The sequence below is a fragment of the Brassica oleracea genome, chromosome C6, assembly GCF_000695525.1.
Source record: "Brassica oleracea var. oleracea cultivar TO1000 chromosome C6, BOL, whole genome shotgun sequence".
Lineage (NCBI taxonomy): Eukaryota > Viridiplantae > Streptophyta > Magnoliopsida > Brassicales > Brassicaceae > Brassica > Brassica oleracea.
In genome coordinates this window covers 37,524,058-37,541,235 of record NC_027753.1, presented here as the reverse complement: position 1 = coordinate 37,541,235, position 17,178 = coordinate 37,524,058, and the positions used below count along the sequence as shown (strand labels likewise).

Sequence of the window (17,178 nt, the reverse complement as noted above, 5' to 3'; positions counted from 1 at the left end):
TGTGTTTTTACATAATATTTTTTTGGATCCATAGATCTATACATTCATCTAAAAGGACACATATTGTAACTAACTGTGTGTCCAGGAATAGGCTTTTGCAAATAGAAAATGGGCCACTAAAACTAGGTTTCTTGGCGTATGGGCTTTTAGCCCAATTTAGTGACCGGTTGGGTCTCTCACAAGATTTTTCACCTCCGCTTCGAGTAAGAGGAACTCAGGGTTATAGTCAAAACACGAAGACGTAACAAAAACAAACGAAACAGAGTTTAGATTCAGAACTAAGTTAGAAGTAACTGTGAGAAGAGGAAGAAATATTTGATTTTAAGAAGAGAGAAAGTATCTGAGTTAACTATGTAGGACGATGGAAGTAACGTTCATGAACTTGATTTGGAAAAATCCGATCGACATGTTTGGTTGATGAAGAGCCCTGTAGTCGTCGCCAAGGCTTGGACCAAGCAGACTCCTCCTCCTCCTTCTTATTCTTTTTCTTCCTCGGTATTGAATAGTTCGGCGAAGGTTGTTCACTCCGTTGACACTCTACATGCCGAGCCCGAGATTTCGCCTCTCAGCTTTAGGGTTTCGAAAACCTTAGATTGTTGAATAAGTAGAGACATTAATAATGTTGACGTACGGGTTTATATTCTTGAAATTACATTATTTGGATAAGGAGGGACTCAAAGTTTGAATCTTCATTGAGTCTCTGAATGTAGCTTAGGGGAGAATCTTCCGCTGACTCCTGTTTGTTGTTGATTTATTGTTCTTATCAACTTATGTAATGGTATATATCAGTTCAACATGGAGATGGTTGGTGCTGAGGCCAATGGCTAGAATGCTTGATTTAGTTTTCTCCAATTCAAAGGTAACGCTTATTCTCTTCTCAATTATGTTTGCATATATGGAGTAAGATGTGGTAAGAGTAAATGAAACAGCAATTCTTCTGTCAGGCTAAAAAAAATGATTTAGGATCTGAATACAAGAAAACGTTACACAAAAAAAATATATATACAAGAAAACGATACAGGTGAGTGGGCAGTAAAATCAATCAATCAATCCCATGTGTAACACTATTTCCTATACTACATGTGCCATAGTCGCAATATTATAACACCTGAGACATTTTGACAAGAAGAAAAGTTATTTTAATTTGTATTATTAAAGCCAAATTAAGCAAATTATGAAAGTAAGTGTGTTGGTTTTGAAAAAAAAAAAATCATGTGGCCGTTTGGTTGGATTTAAACATATAACGAATATGAAGTCTTGTCTTAAGAGACGAGACGTCAATGTGTCTTCCACTACTTGAACATAAGCGTGATTTATCGTTTTGAAGATTCCAAGTTGTGTGTAGAAAGGGACGATGAACATTAATGACCTGGACTACATTATGTAAATTGGTAATGTATTTCACTCCTTTTTTTTTTTTGTGGCAGACACACTAATCGTGTTTACATTTTAATTTCTTCTTCTAAGGTTTCCATTTATTTCAGTTTTTCGATCACTTGAGTTTTGAATAACTCGAAAGAACTACATTAAATTTTCTTTGATCAGGAATACAAGTTTATAAAGATTTAATTCACTACTTTTACAAAAGCGATTACATTTTCGGTCATATTTGTAAAATTCTCAAAGTGAGTTAGTGGTCAACGAATAGACCTTAATTGGTCAGAAAGATGCAGCTTATGTAGCACAAAAGCGTGGCTAGATAAAAGAAAGAGATTTAATGATCATGTCGAAGGTGGAAACTGTGATCCTTTGATGGAAACTTTGGTGTCATAGAGACTACAAATTAAATTATGACAATTATATCGGTGGTTTAATCATGTCGGAATATCTGTAATAAGAAATCCTACCAAATTTCATGTAAAATATAATGGACTTCCTCATTATTAATCCATGCATGCATGCCAAACAAAAGCATTTGAGAGGTAACAAAACAAAATAGTAAATAGGAAGTCTATACTAGGGCTGGGCAAAAAACCCGGATCCGAAGAACCGAACCGAATCCGATCCGAAAAAGTAGTACTAAACCCGAACCGAAATTGATTAAATATCCGAACGGGTTCAAAATTTTGGTATCTAAAGAACCGAAACCAAACCTGACCCGAACCGAAGTATCTCGGGTACCCGAATGTAACCGAAATAGATTTATATACCTAAATATATTACTTATTTTTAGATTTAATATATATTAAGAACATCCAAAATATATAAGATACTTTTAAGTTGTCTAAAATACTTGAAAATATACGTAAATAGTCAAAAGTAAATGTCTAAAATAGCTAAAATATATTCAAAACACTAAAATGCTTAAAATATCTATTGATTTTCTATCCAAATATTGAAATCAAACCAATTTATATGTTAATTTTAGGTATTTTGACATATATTATACAAATTTATATGTAATATATTATTTTGTTTTATAGATTTTGAGAAATTTTAAGCATATAATGAATATTAAAATTTTAAAAATAATTTTGATTGGTTATCCGAACCCGAACCGAACCCAAACCGAAATTTAGAAATACCCAAATGGAACTGAAATCTTTAAATCCGAAAACCTGAAACCCGACTAGATCTGAACCGAACCCGAATGGGTATCCAAACGCCCACCCCTATATTTTACTAGTTTGTTTCTTTTTCCGGCAAATTAAATATACTGGTATTATAACAAATTTACAAGACACAAACACAATTTCAATACACCCCTTAGTTCAAATATAAGAAACTAAAACAATTTCATTGTAGTTCAAACTATCTGTTTTTCATGTCAATAATATAAGGGCTAGGCAAAATACATGAATCTGAAGAACCGAACCGATCTCGATCCGAAAAAGTAGTACCAAACTCAAACCGAAATTGATTAAATATCTGAATTATTCAAAATTTTGTATTTTGAGAACCGAATCCGATCCGATCCGAACCGAAGTATTCCAGGTACCCGGATGTATCCGAAATAGATTTATAGACTTATATATATTAATTATTTTTAGATTTAATATATATAAAAACATCTAGAATATATATGATACTTTTAAGCTGGTTTAAATACTTGAAAATATATACAAATAATCAATAGTAAATATATAAAATATTAAAAGTATACTTAAAACACCAAAATACTTAAAATAATTATTGATTCTCTATCCAAATATTTGAACTAAAATAATTTATATGTTAAGTTTAGGTATTCTGACGTATGTTATTCAAATTTATATTTAATATATTATTTTGTTTATAGTTTTTGAGAAATTTAAAGTATATAAATATATAATGAAATTTTAAATTTTAAAAATAATTTAAATGGGTTATCCGAACTCGAACGGAACAAAAATCTGAAGTGACTCGAACTGAAATTTAGAAATATACTAAGAGTTTAATTAGCTTATTTCCGGTAGCCATAGCCCATATAGAGTTTGTCAATTACAATTGCTTTATTTTTCTATGAAGAAAATATAGTTGTTTTCTGTTGATATACGTATTGAAATTACGTTAGTGGTTTTAAGGGGCATGTCTTATACTATAATATGTTGAAGGGTCATACTTGTCTCTTTCTTATAGTGTTGTCGCACGTCGAGGTGTACTCCTAGTGACATCCACTTATCATCGCAATTCACAAACGAATCTAACGGCCTTCTTTCAAATATCAATCAAAACATCGGATGAATACTTTTTCTTTTGGATAAAACAACGGATGAAAATTTAGTAGACATAAATATATCACAAAATTAGAGCTGGATCAAGTATATACATTGATAGTTGTTTCATTTAATCCTATCTCATACCGGAACTCAAACTAATTAATACCTTGATTTATAGAAAGCCGGGTGTTGATTCAACTTCAAACGTGTGCAGTTACAGTACTTAAGCTTATAGTTGAAGAGATTTGTTCCCTTGTATTACAATGACCAAACACCATTAAATTGCAAGTACACTTACAAGGTATATACACAGTCATTAAGTGTGATCCATTTTTCAGAACTCTGTGTACGTTCTTCAGGTAATACGCTTCTGGTTCGGAACAGTTTTTTCTTTATTGTAGTCAAACGTGTACTATTATGAAGTATTGTCGTAAATACTTGAAGGCCCCTGTGTTGTCGTGAATAAGTGGCAGCATTTAGTGAATTGGATGATTAGCGAGCGAATACGTAAGTTTATAGCTTAGTCATATTAAGACTCTGAAACTATGCATGATCAGTTGCAGATCCATGAATAGTTTATATATATATATATTAAGGGAAAACATAAAATGGGTCTCAAAAATAAAAACGTAAGGGTTCAAAGTTAATATAAATCTTTTCTCAAAAAAAAAAAGTTAATATAAATCCAAAAGCATAAAGAAAATGAAATTATGGGATGTCACTTGAACATACTTGGTTCCGTTTTTCAAAAAAAAAAAACATACTTGGTTCCATGTAAGTCCTCTGTACGTGATCATCTCAAATATCTCTAAGTAATTACGTTATTTTATTTAGAAACTTAGGTTAAAAGATAATATTTGTGTATTAACATTCAAAAGAGGTCTTTCACAAAAAAAAACACTCAAAAGAGGAGTCAGAAAAGGAGAGAAATAGATCGGAGACAAGAAGATTCGCTCGTGGGCGAGCAAAGATGATAAAAATGAAATAAAGTGAGGAAGAAAGGAGACAAAGCAATTAAATATCCCAACTAAGAGTGGCCTCCCTGTTCTTCTTCGTCTGCTGGTATTGTTAAGCTGGGTCCTAACCCGACCCGTTTCTATCTTTGATGGGTCTTACCCGACCCGGTTTTGTACCCTTTACCTGTTGAGAGAATGAGACGATAAAAGTATAAACTTTATATAATGGTTTATTGTCTTCTTTTTCAACATACAAGGGGATTTCTTTTCTTCTTTTTAAACTAAAAAGGGTTTATCTTTGTCACAAAGACGAAAAATGTTAGTTAATAATTCCATTAATTGTATTTTAAATAATACTTTGTGAGCACTAGTTCCGGAAATTTGGGCGAATTAATAGTGAACCTTTAGTCTTTACCATACGCCCTTCTTTTTAAAATAAAATTGCTGTTTTTTTTTTTGCCAACAATAAAATTGCTGTTTAATTAGGTATCTTTCCTAACAATTTATTATTTTCACGAGTGAACTTACGAACAGATTACTAAAAAGGAATTCAGCCATATACTTTTTTCTTTATAATCGTTATATAGACTTGTTGCAAACTTTCATACATAACTATACTATTATTAATGCCTCTAAAGTCTAAACTACATTTCACATATAATCTAATACTAACTATAAACGTAGTACTTTCTTAAAAAAAAAACTATAAACGTAGTACATCGGTTATATAATATTGGTTACATAAATTATATACAGATAAGTAAAATCATATTCCATCCGTCTTGAAACGTTTTTAGCAACTAAAAGCATGATTATTGGAGAGTTCTAAGGGTGAAATTCTTATATTCCGATAAGAATATCTCATCCTAAGAACCCCCGATGATCATCCTCTAGTATTCTTTTATACTTTAAGAAAGGAGTATTTTGTGATGAAAGTCGTCGTACAAGTGGCACACGTATGCTCAACCGTATTCATAATGCCATTGTCGAGAAGATCCCTCCGATAAATACAGTGCAACATCCAAATCTAAACACAAATTTCATGTTGTACATATACTGATATACATATTAATCATTTCAAAAATATATATACGTTTGAATGATTAGAATAGGAAACTATTATTTCCTCTCTGAAGCCTTACGTAACAACTGGATCAACTATTCTTCGTGTTACTGAATTGGTAAAATTGAAGTTGTTCTTTCCAAATATATTGGTATTTATATGCCAATCACATTTATCACATTAAACGGTATGGAAACATTCCATATCCTCTTAATCATGAAAAAATACCACATTCACCACCAAAAAAATAGTTTATTAATTAGTTATATAGGCCTTATAATCGAATCTATAACCTAGCTTCGTGATCTCTATATTTTATGTTTTATCATGTTCTCAAATGATAGTTTTGTAGTTACCAAAGCAAAACAAGCATTTATTTTAACCTAAATTTTCCCCCTAAACTGCTTGTTTACAAAGAAAATTCCCCCTATACTGCAAACCATTCAAAATAATAAATAATTTTGAAGTATTTTACTAGAGCTGGGCAAAAAACAAGGATCTGAAGAACTGAACCGAACCCGATCCGAAAAAATAGTACTAAACCCAAACCGAAATTGATTAAATATTTGAACGGATTCAAAATTTTGGTATCTAAAGAACCGAAACCGAATCCGACCCGAACCGAAGTATCTCGGATACCCGAATGTAACCGAAATAGATTTATATACCTAAATATATTACTTATTTTTAGAGTTAATATATATTAAGAACATCCAAAATATATAAGATACTTTTAAGTTGTCTAAAATACTTGAAAATATACATAAATAGTCAAAAGTAAATGTTTAAAATAGCTAAAGTATATTCAAAACACAAAAATGCTTAAAATATCTATTGATTTTTTATCCAAATATTCAAATCAAACCAATTTATATGTTAATTTTAGGTATTTTGACATGTATTATACAAATTTATATGTAATATATTATTTTGTTTTATAGATTTTCAGAAATTTTAAGCATATAATGAATATTAAAATTTTAAAAATAATTTAAATGGGTTATCTGAACCTGAACCGAACCCGCAAAGATCCGAACCGAACCCGAACCGAAATTTAAAAATACCCGAATGAAGCTGAAATCTTTAAACCTGAAAACCCGAAACTCGATTAGATCCGAACCGAACCCGAATGAGTACCCGAACGTCCATCCCTATATTTTACTAGTTTGTTTCTTTTTCCGGCAAATTAAATATACTGATATTATAACAAATTTACAAGACACAAACACAATTTCAATACACCCCTTAGTTCAAATATAAGAAACTAAAACAATTTCAGTGAAAAAATGGAGAGTAACCAAACTTTGCCAACATAAATCTTATATAGGAAAGATCATTATAACTTTTTCATCGTTCTTAAATAAAAATATTTTACGTCAAAAAGAAATTCATGATAAAATGGAAAATATGATGAATATTACATATAGTTTTTCTTTTAAGAAAATGAATAATACATATAGTTTTTGAATAAAGAAGATTACATAACTTAATTAATCTAAAACAGTTTTGTGACAAAAATTTCCATGAACATTTCTTTGTGTCGTAATGATGTTCATACATACGTCATACGTGGAAGGCGTTGATAAAAAAAAACATACGTGGAAGGAAAATAAAATACATACCTGGTTCGATTTCACGTGGATATCCACATGTTTCGACCATTTTTTTACCAAATTAGTCGCTCATACGTACATATTGTCGATATTTCCAGACAAACAAAACAAAGGAAAAGGAAATATGAAAGCATACAAGCAACAAGCAACAAGCAACAAGCAACCATTGTAGGAAACTGCAACCAAAATAATTAGAAGAAATAGAGATAATAACTAATTGAAAGCCTTTTTAATAAAAATACCGATAATATTTTGGTGTAAGCGTCCACATAAAGATTGAGCGTGTGAGTGTGCCAACGAAGTAAGAGGTACTGCGGGACTCACGGTTCACGAGTGCGCGTGGAAATCGTCCCTACAAAACTTATTATAATAATTATAAAAATAGATAAAAAAAAATGGAAACTTAAAACGAAGTTACAGAAAAGAGATGTTAAAATGAAATTTAATAGCACTGGAAGACTGCTACTCCTGATATTACTGTACAAGTAATAATTAGTAGCAACGCCATGCCGCCAAATAAATATGAAAGAAAAGGACAAACTAAAACCCCATTACAATGTCTATACAAGTATACAGTAATAAACAATTGTGCTTTTCCTATTTATTTTAAAATTTTTGATTTCAGATTAAAGTAATTTTAGATACAATAAAAAATAAAAAAGAATAATAATGGTTGTGTTAATGAGTAGTGGCGTGAGGGTTGTCATGTCAGCTAGAACAGGCAGAAAAAATAAAGAATGTGGGAGACAAGCCTTTGCCCCTTTACACATTTTAAGAGTTCTTTATTTTCTAAAAAGAAAACACAATATTACACATTGCGGGCTCGTCTGTTTAATCAATTTGATTTAGCTTCATTCATGTAGTTGAACACAATATTATCATAATGTTTTGTTTATTTGTTATAACATTATAAGGACTTTTTAGCTTAATTTTAAAATTATTTTTGTAATGCATATATGATTAATTAGTGCATTTCGAAGTTAAAAAATAATTTTCTTATTTTTAATTTGTAGATTACAAGTTGAAAATTGTTGAAATTGAATAATTTTAGTATTTGTAAATACATTAGATCTGAAAAAAATGAAAGATGAAAATAAATATTGCTAAAAAACTTAACATCTATTGATGATATTGATATTCGTAAATACATTCAATATGAACAAGAAATAATAGTACTAAAAGACTTCAAAAACAATAACAACAATCGTCTTCGGTTACACAAAATTTTTTTGGACAATATTTTGAAGATTTTGGAGGTTTCAGATCAAATTAACATGATTTTAGTGTTGTTGTAATACTTATATTTGTGTAATATTTATGTGTTCATGTAATTCTTAAAATATTTTTTTTGTTGAGTTTATTTTGTATATTGTCGTGTCTAAATCTAATTTTAAAATATTCTAAATCTTGTTTTAAAGTTTTATTTACTGTAAAACTTAAATTTATAAAAAATAAAATATTTATGAGACAAATTTTTTTAAAGATTAAAACAATAAACGAGAAAATGTTTAAAAATATAAATATGATGTGTAATTGTAAGAACCAAAATGCAAACAAAAATATAAAACTTTAAATCTGAAATAACATTACAAGGACTTCATTCATGTAGTTAAAATCTATCATAATGTTTTGTTAATTTGTGATAACATTTTAAGGACTTTTAGCTCAATATGCCATAACCTCTATCTAGGAATGCCATGAAGCCTTTGTAAAATTGTAGCTTACAAAAGGAGTGCCACTCTATCGTCGACAAACCTAACCATATAAACTTATAACAATATATGACGACAAAAAAAAAACTTATAACAATATACATTTAATAGAAATACCATATTAAAATTTCTCAAGTGGTGGTTCCCACAGCCAAAGAGGAATGAGATAGCTATCTACCAATATTTATACCTCCACAACTTCACTCCTTTTCCTCAATCAAACTCACTCATTCCATCCCAGTCGTCGTTCGATTCAAAAATCAGTTCCAATGGCTGATAACACCGATAACCGGAGAGCAATATGGGGAGTTCCGGAGAAGCTTCAGCTCCACATAGCGATGCTCACGTTACAATTCGGTTACGCAGGATTCCACGTGGTCTCGAGAGCTGCTCTTAACATGGGAATCAGCAAACTTGTCTTCCCTGTTTACCGTAACATCATCGCCTTGCTTCTTCTCCTTCCCTTCGCTTACTTCCTCGAAAAGTAACCTTTTAAAAACCCTATTTCTATATATCTGCTGTTATTAACTAATAAATTAGTGATTTAATTACCAATCTTGTGTTATTTAGGAAAGAGAGACCAGCGATTACTCTCAACTTTCTCATCCAGTTCTTCTTTTTGGCACTCATCGGGTATATATATATATTTCTTACTTTGATCTTTTCAGAAACAAAGTTGGATTATAAATGAACATGTTCTTGAATTATTACACGACACAGAATAACAGCGAACCAAGGGTTTTACTTGTTGGGTCTGGACTACACTTCACCAACGTTTGCTTCTTCCATGCAAAACTCTGTTCCCGCCATCACCTTTCTCATGGCTGCTCTTCTCAGGTCAATATCCATCGCACTCTTTTTCTCATCTTTCAGTTACGAAGAAATAAATATATAATTTAAAACTCGTGGACAGCTACAAGTCTACAACACATAACAAACTACTTTAATAATTTTGGTTTGACATTTCAACGTAGCAGAAACCTATACCATAAGTGGATACTATTATACATAGACAACATTAAATGCCACTTCGAATAAAACTACAAGATAATGACACTTACTATGCGACCATAATAGTAACAACACTGTTATGTTACATATGTTGAAAACAAACACAGGATTGAGAAAGTTAGAATAAACAGAAGAGACGGTATCTCCAAAGTCTTAGGAACAGCACTTTGCGTTGCCGGAGCTTCTGTCATCACTCTCTACAAGGGTCCCACCATCTATACACCGACTAGCAACCTCCACGCTCACCTCCTCACCACCAACTCCGCCGCCTCCGCCGTCTTAGCGCCCCTTGGAGACGCGGCGCCGAAAAACTGGACTCTAGGCTGCATCTACCTGATTGGTCACTGTCTTTCGTGGTCTGGCTGGCTCGTTTTTCAAGCTCCGGTTCTTAAATCTTATCCGGCGAGGCTCTCGGTTACGTCTTACACCCTTTTGTTCGGAATCATCCAGTTCGTGATCATCGCTGCTTTCTGCGAAAGAGATTCTCAGGCTTGGGTTTTTCACTCCGGTTGGGAGCTTTTCACCATCCTCTACGCAGTTAGTATTTTTTTTACAGTGTACTTATTAAGTATTTCGATTCTAATCCTGTAATATAAAATTGATCAACTTAGTCCTATAACGTTTTTATATTTTACAGGGAATAGTGGCGTCTGGAATCGCGTTTGCGGTTCAGATTTGGTGTATTGACAGAGGGGGTCCAGTCTTCGTTGCTGTTTACCAACCTGTTCAGACTTTGGTTGTTGCCATAATGGCTTCGATTGCTTTAGGCGAGGAGTTTTACTTGGGCGGGTACGTAAAATTAATAAATAATATAACCGGGTGATTTGATATAATTTCTAAGGACCGGAACGAGAATTTAAACTTGTCACGCCATGTGGCTGATTTCTATTGGCAGTATTATTGGAGCTGTGCTGATTATAGCGGGACTTTACTTTGTGTTGTACGGTAAGAGCGAAGAGAGGAAGTTTGCCGCTCTTGAGAAGGCGGCGATCCAGTCCTCCGCGGAGCATGGTATAGAGCGTGCCCCCGTTTCTCGCGGCTCCATCACAACTCCACTGCTCCATCAGTCAACGAACAACGTTTGACTAATGGAGTATTCCTCAATAATTACAAATGCCATTACCTAATTAAAAGGGGGAACAATGGTGTGCCGTTGTGTTTTATGACTTTTGTGTCTGCTTTTTTCTTTATTTTAGTTTTTTTTTCTTAATATTTGATTACCTACGAAAGGTTTTTGAGGGGGAAAATGGTGGATGAGACATCATTGTTCATGAGGATGGTGGTGATGATGATGTTGATGATAGTGATGATGAAGACTATGGGAACTTTGGACTGGGACTTTTCAATATTATTATATTTGGCTGAAATATTTATGCCTTTTATTACATTTCTTGTGGTTTTTCTTGGCTTTTCTATCATCAATAGAATGTTATAATTTGCATTTATGCTTTCGATTATCATCACTGTCAGGATATTTAATTTGGATAGCTTTATCTAAATTCAAGTAAGAAAAGGATGATTTGTTAAAAGTTGATTTAATATTTAAGAATCCATAATCTTGAAATTGAATTTTAATAAAAAGGTCAAAACTGAATTCAACTTATCAAAATATTTTTACCAAAAAAAAAACTTTTCAAAATATCAATCATATTTTCTCTTCATATGCCACTCTCTATGAGCAGAGAGTGCATCAGGTATCCAGCCAAAATTATAGTATATGTCAGTGACCATGATTAACCCGAAGTTTTTAAAGTGAGGTTCTTATCGGAAGTTAAGAAACTGTTTCTTAACTTTTAACTAAAAAAACTAAGAACCGGTTCTTAAATATAAGAAACAGTTTCTTAAATTCTGTTAAGAATCTCACTCTAAGAACTTCGAGTTAATCATGCTCTTAATGGCTCAAGATTTGGTGTTTGCATCGACGACTAAGTGGATACCATAGATATGGGCCAAGATATATATTGTCGCGCCGCGCACAAACGAGCCACATGTGCATTACCAATTAATTATCATGCAGTGCTAGTAAGGAACGCAAGAGGTTACACGTGAAGTTAGCCAAGGTAAAAGATGGAAATAGATAACAACAACCAAAAAAGATACAACACAACAAACAAGACAATAGGCAAGCCCACAGGAAATAGAGAAATATGCAGTCTTCCACTGACCGTTACACAACTTAATTCACGTTTTCATTGAACAGATACATTGCACTTCTAGAATTCCCCATGGGCCATGGCACATTTTTATATTTGAGACAAACAACTGTTTTATGTTTTTAATGTAGTAAGAATCTGCTTTACACTACAGACAACCACATGTATATGTACATATATAACACGGAGCTGATGTATATTTTACACATGCTGTATGCTTATTAAAGACATATTCCTATCACAGATTATTTTACGTATATTTTGTATATTGTATATGATAAGGTCTTTATAATTAAGAGAGTTTAGTGAAACCTCAAAGTGGGGAAATTAAAGGAATCCCAATTAGAATAGCCACCGGAAATACAAGTATTAAACGCAGAAAAATTATCATCTCCTTCATGAACCCACGGAAACCCTAACGACATTGTAGCTTCTTCCCATATAGAAGAATCATCCGTTACCGGCAAATCAGCGTTCATATTTTCCCATGATATCTCCTCTCTTGTTCCCCACGATGACATCTCGTTAGATGAACAAGGCGACTCCTTGTTGACCCAGCAGTCGCTTTTTCCACCCGAGTTGCTGCTTGGCGTTTGTGTCGTTTCGGGGTAACTTCTTACGGGCTCATGAGGGATATTGAGGTGAGCCTCAGGCCCATAGAGCTTACGAGCTGCGGAGTCATAAGCCAGGGCAGCCTCTCGGGAGGTGTCGAAAGTGCCGAGCCAAAGACGAGCTCCTCGGTTAGGCTCACGGATCTCAGCGACCCATTTGCCCCAAGTGCGTTGTCTAACGCCTTTGTATGTGCAAGACGCGTTATCAGGTCCACCTTTTCCTCTCATACAGCCTTTCCTTGAACTAGCTTGGACCGTTCGTTGTTTCTTATTTGCACCAACCATCATTACGTTTGATTCTATGGATGACATATGCTGATGTTGACAGCTCGAAGGAGTTGTTATTTGACGACTTTTGGTGAGTGACTAGGCAAGACATGAGGAAATGTAAGTGTGTGTATATATAGTAGAAGGGAGTATTAAAACGTGGCAACTGGCAAGGAGAGGACATAGCTGGCGCAGACGTAACAGAGGGTCGTGTCGAGAAGAGGGAAGCTGGTGTTGTCTTTGTAATCCTAACACTTGTCTCTTGAGAGACCCTTCTCTTTTTGGCACAAAGGATGGTAAGATCAGCAGACCGAGAGAGAGAAGTGAGATTTTGCTCATAACAAAAGAGAGATAGATAAGTGGGTAAGGTCATCTGTGATTGGGAAATATAAAAAATGTCACTATTAAGTAATTGACCAGTGTGAACGCATTCCAATCCAGTATAAAATTATGGATTTGCAATATTAAACAGCTACAAATATATAGTGGAAAAATATAAGGTTATTTAGATATAGTAACGTAGCGAAATTAGCAAAACAAGTACTTTAAATAACTTGATTTTGTCGGTTTTATAAAGTAACCATATTACTTTTTGCTGATAAACACAAGGGTGATTTTGCTCTATATTCATAAGAGAGAAAACAATTAAGAATATACTCATACTACAGTTAAAAGCAGCGGATGTGACAATTTGCGCACAAATATGATCAAAGTCTCTTTTAAAACGCGTGCACGTGATATTGACACTCCAAAGCTAAAGTTGTCATATTGTACTACATACCATATAGTATAGTCATATAAAAGATTAATTTAGTTACGAGGTTGAGTTTCATCCATTGCGTGACTATAATATATATGATTATGATATATTATAGAATACTCGACACAAACATATAAGTTTTTCATTTATGTGTATACCCGTAATATCTAACTAATTGAGGGGTCAAAGTTAATGTGATAGCTTGGGAATGTTATATTAAACTATACTATATCTATTAAAAGTTTTCAAGCATTTTTCTTAAACTCAGAAAGAGAGATCGTAAAATGATAGTTCTATTTTATTTTTCAAATAGAATAAACCACAAAGTACTAAATTTGAATGTGAAAGGTGAATGTTAAGAATCATGAAACTATGAAAAAATACAATTTGCAGAGGAATTGAAAGGTGTTGCCATGAACAGGCCCGACCCAGTATATATTGACTCCTAACGCAAAATTAAATTTGGCGCCCTCATGGAGTCGAACCTGGCACTTTGAACAAAGGGAAGTAAGCGCACAACCATTAGACTACACACAAGTTTTACTAAATTGGATGCCCTTAATTTCTTATTCTCATTTGGCGCCTAAAACCCTAGCTTTACCAGCTTTAGGTCAGGGCCGGCACTGGCCATGAATGATGGAGGAGAAGAACTACCACGAAAAGTGGAAGAGGAGAAAAAGATATGTTGGAAAAAGGTAAGGAGATTACGGGTGTGGCAATGGTGGAGAAGGAAAAGATGGTGGTGGTGATGAAACAACTGAACGTGGCAATGCCACATGTGGGATCTTTTGTAGTAACTGATGGGGATGGAAGAAGAGGAGGAGGAGAAGAAAAAGGAGGAGGAGAAGGAAGAGGACAAGACATGAAGATGAAGTAACAATACATGTTGCATTATACTATTTTATGTGTATTGTTCATCTTCTCCGATACGCATCTTCTGTTTCTCATTTCACATATATTGAAAAATAGTAAAATTGTAAACCCAAACAAAGATATGAAAAAAGTGATCATCCACAATTGTTGGATCAGATGATTACATGTCATGCGAATTATCATTTTCCAAGAATTTGATAAAATTTGTAAATGATCATAAGATAAAAGAAAAAAAACAAAGATCAGTATAAATTTTGGAAAAGAAAAAAAAAATGAGATCAACGATGTAAGTGAGAGTGAGAATGAAACAGTGGAATGAATGACACTTTTTGTCTTTATACATATTACACAAAGAATATTATAGCCAGTTATTGTGGTTATAAACTTGATTTTTGGTTTTGCTATGTATATGCACTCCAATTTCCCTAAACTAAACAGAAATAGATATTGTATGTATCGATACTTTACACATTATTGATTTTAAATAAAACATAAGGAATAATTTAGTTTTTTAATAAAACATTTCGCTAGGCTACCCACTTATTAAAGAGTGATATCACAATCGTACAAATTCAGTGTGCGCAAGATATGCCTATATATGTTAGTACTTCTTTTACTTGAATTAGAAACAAGTTTAGTTTCTGGACTAAACTAAAGGTCTAAGGGATTTTTTCAATTTGTTTTTATATAAATCGTATATATATATTGACTAGAAAATCTGTACACTAATAAGCTTGACTTATTCATCATGAAATAAAATGAGCAAAATTTGTAATCTTTATGAACTATGAGAACTTAACTGAAGGTGGTTTCGTTGAAGTCTTAGATGGTTAGTTACTTTCCCCTGAAGTAGATACCTCATTTCTGTGTTTTCTAAATTTGGTTAGTGTAAATGTGTGCAATGTCAAGAAAACATAAGAAGCATTTTACGGAATCAGTAGATGAAAGTATTAGAATAGACTCTTACTTGAATATGAATCTTGAAGAATGGCAAAATGAGGATTACCATATGTTTATCATAACTTACTAACCCATTGTTATATTATATTAATCTCCAACTGAATTAGACATCACCATGAAAGAGACGATAATAACTAATTGTTTTTTTGGTATTGGAGTAATTAATTTATTAATCGATCAGTTAAATTAGCAAGCTTTAGTGCAGCACAACAATTAGCATTGGAGACATTTGGCCGGTATGAAATATTAGTTTGGCGCTTTCGGAACTGTATATTTTCAAAATATATTAAATCTTCCTAACATAATGTTTAAATATCACAATAAATAAAGATACAGTTATATTTTTATGTTTTTATAGAAAAAATAAAATAAAATAAAAATACAGTCATTTTTTATGTTTTTTTAAGGAATGATGAAAAATATATAAATATATATGCTCTTTTGTATTTAAAATATTTTTAACATATACTAGAAACATTAACATTTATTTGTTATTTTTGCTTTATTTTTGCTTATCAATAAATATTCAACCATTATATATATATTTATATACTTACAATTATATTTTAATTTGAAAAGAAATTGTTTAATAATAATAAAATTTATTAAACAAAGTGTAAAACAACCAATGATGATTGAAGGTATCTGATTTGTTTTAGACTATCAGTCTTTTCTCTTGGACATAATGATGTGTGTTCTCTTATCTTTGAAAGTGAAATCTTCAATACAAAGGATCTAGAGAAAGTAAGAACCAAGTACGAATAAATGACTTTGTCACTCAATTTTGACTCTATCAATGAAAAGGCCGGACTATATGCTTTTGCTAATTAATGTATGTTTGGAGGGGCTTTAATTTATACAAATCTTGTATCACCAAGTAAACACCACAACGCACACATCGACGGCGTCGAAACTCATGGGTTGTTTCTTGTTGGTGGAGACGTTGCGAATGGAATCGAATATGCTCCTCATATAGCAGAGGATTATGGAGAAGAAAAAAGCGGCGGCTAGTGCCAATGAGATACCTTTGTACGTCTGTTTCTTCTATCGATAGAAAGTGTCTGGCGATTCGGCGGAAAAGTGTAGAGGGTGAAAGAGCCGGTGATGATGGCAAAAAAGAGGGAGATCATCATCCATCGATTGGATATTATTTTCTCGAAGTCGGCGGAGAAAACCGGAGTGAATAAGAGTTGTGTTGTGTAGATGAGAGTGAAAACTCTAAAGGGTATACCGTGTCTAATGTTGGAGAACGTTGCTTGGTAGAACATGAAGACGGCGAGAATAAGGTAAGCTATCGCAAGTTGGACGCGGGAGATTCTGATATCTTGCATATTTCTATTGTTTTATCCATTCATCCATGTGCATTTTGATCATATAGATTAGGATTTAGCCATGTTTAGGTTGCATTTTGCATACATGAGTCCTTATCAGGTATTGGAGTACCACATGGAGTACTTGGAGGCATTTGGAGCTCAAAAAGGAGTGTTTAGAGTGGTCATTGGGCGAGCAAGGCATGGGAGCGACCAGTCTGGAGCGACACCACCAAGTCGCTCTGATCACC

General features: G+C 32.9%; 3 protein-coding genes across 3 annotated transcripts in view; 1 reads left to right on the top strand and 2 right to left on the bottom strand.

Annotated features, from left to right (window-relative positions):
- The first annotated feature begins 9,187 nt into the window (after nt 1-9,187).
- On the top strand, nt 9,188-11,450 carry LOC106301124 (protein WALLS ARE THIN 1). Its single transcript, XM_013737450.1, has 6 exons — nt 9,188-9,466; nt 9,553-9,615; nt 9,703-9,819; nt 10,101-10,530; nt 10,631-10,782; nt 10,889-11,450. The coding sequence occupies exons 1-6, from the start codon at nt 9,252-9,254 to the stop codon at nt 11,076-11,078; spliced, it is 1,167 nt and encodes a 388-aa protein (XP_013592904.1). The 5' UTR covers nt 9,188-9,251; the 3' UTR covers nt 11,079-11,450.
- A 962-nt stretch (nt 11,451-12,412) lies between these two features.
- LOC106299428 (dehydration-responsive element-binding protein 2D) lies at nt 12,413-13,400 on the bottom strand. The gene has a single exon (XM_013735521.1). It carries the CDS (start codon nt 13,067-13,069, stop codon nt 12,449-12,451), a length of 621 nt encoding a protein of 206 aa, XP_013590975.1. The 5' UTR covers nt 13,070-13,400; the 3' UTR covers nt 12,413-12,448.
- Nucleotides 13,401-16,487: 3,087 nt separating this feature from the next.
- The window catches only part of LOC106298152 (putative purine permease 15), an 8,961-nt gene continuing 8,270 nt past the window's right edge, over nt 16,488-17,178 (bottom strand). The window contains 3 exon segments of the mRNA XM_013734233.1: nt 16,488-16,635; nt 16,684-16,693; nt 16,696-16,921. Of these exon segments, the coding sequence (XP_013589687.1) occupies nt 16,488-16,635; nt 16,684-16,693; nt 16,696-16,921 (384 nt within the window).

What these genes read in the sequence shown, in the direction of transcription:
- LOC106301124 (XM_013737450.1), top strand. Translation starts at nt 9,252, where the DNA reads ATGGCTGATAACACCGATAACCGGAGAGCAATATGGGGAGTTCCGGAG. An exon ending in TTCGCTTACTTCCTCGAAAA is followed by an intron (nt 9,467 to 9,552) that starts GTAACCTTTTAA and finishes TGTGTTATTTAG; the next exon opens with GAAAGAGAGACCAGCGATTA. An exon ending in TTCTTTTTGGCACTCATCGG is followed by an intron (nt 9,616 to 9,702) that starts GTATATATATAT and finishes TACACGACACAG; the next exon opens with AATAACAGCGAACCAAGGGT.
- LOC106299428 (XM_013735521.1), bottom strand. Translation starts at nt 13,069, where the DNA reads ATGTCATCCATAGAATCAAACGTAATGATGGTTGGTGCAAATAAGAAA.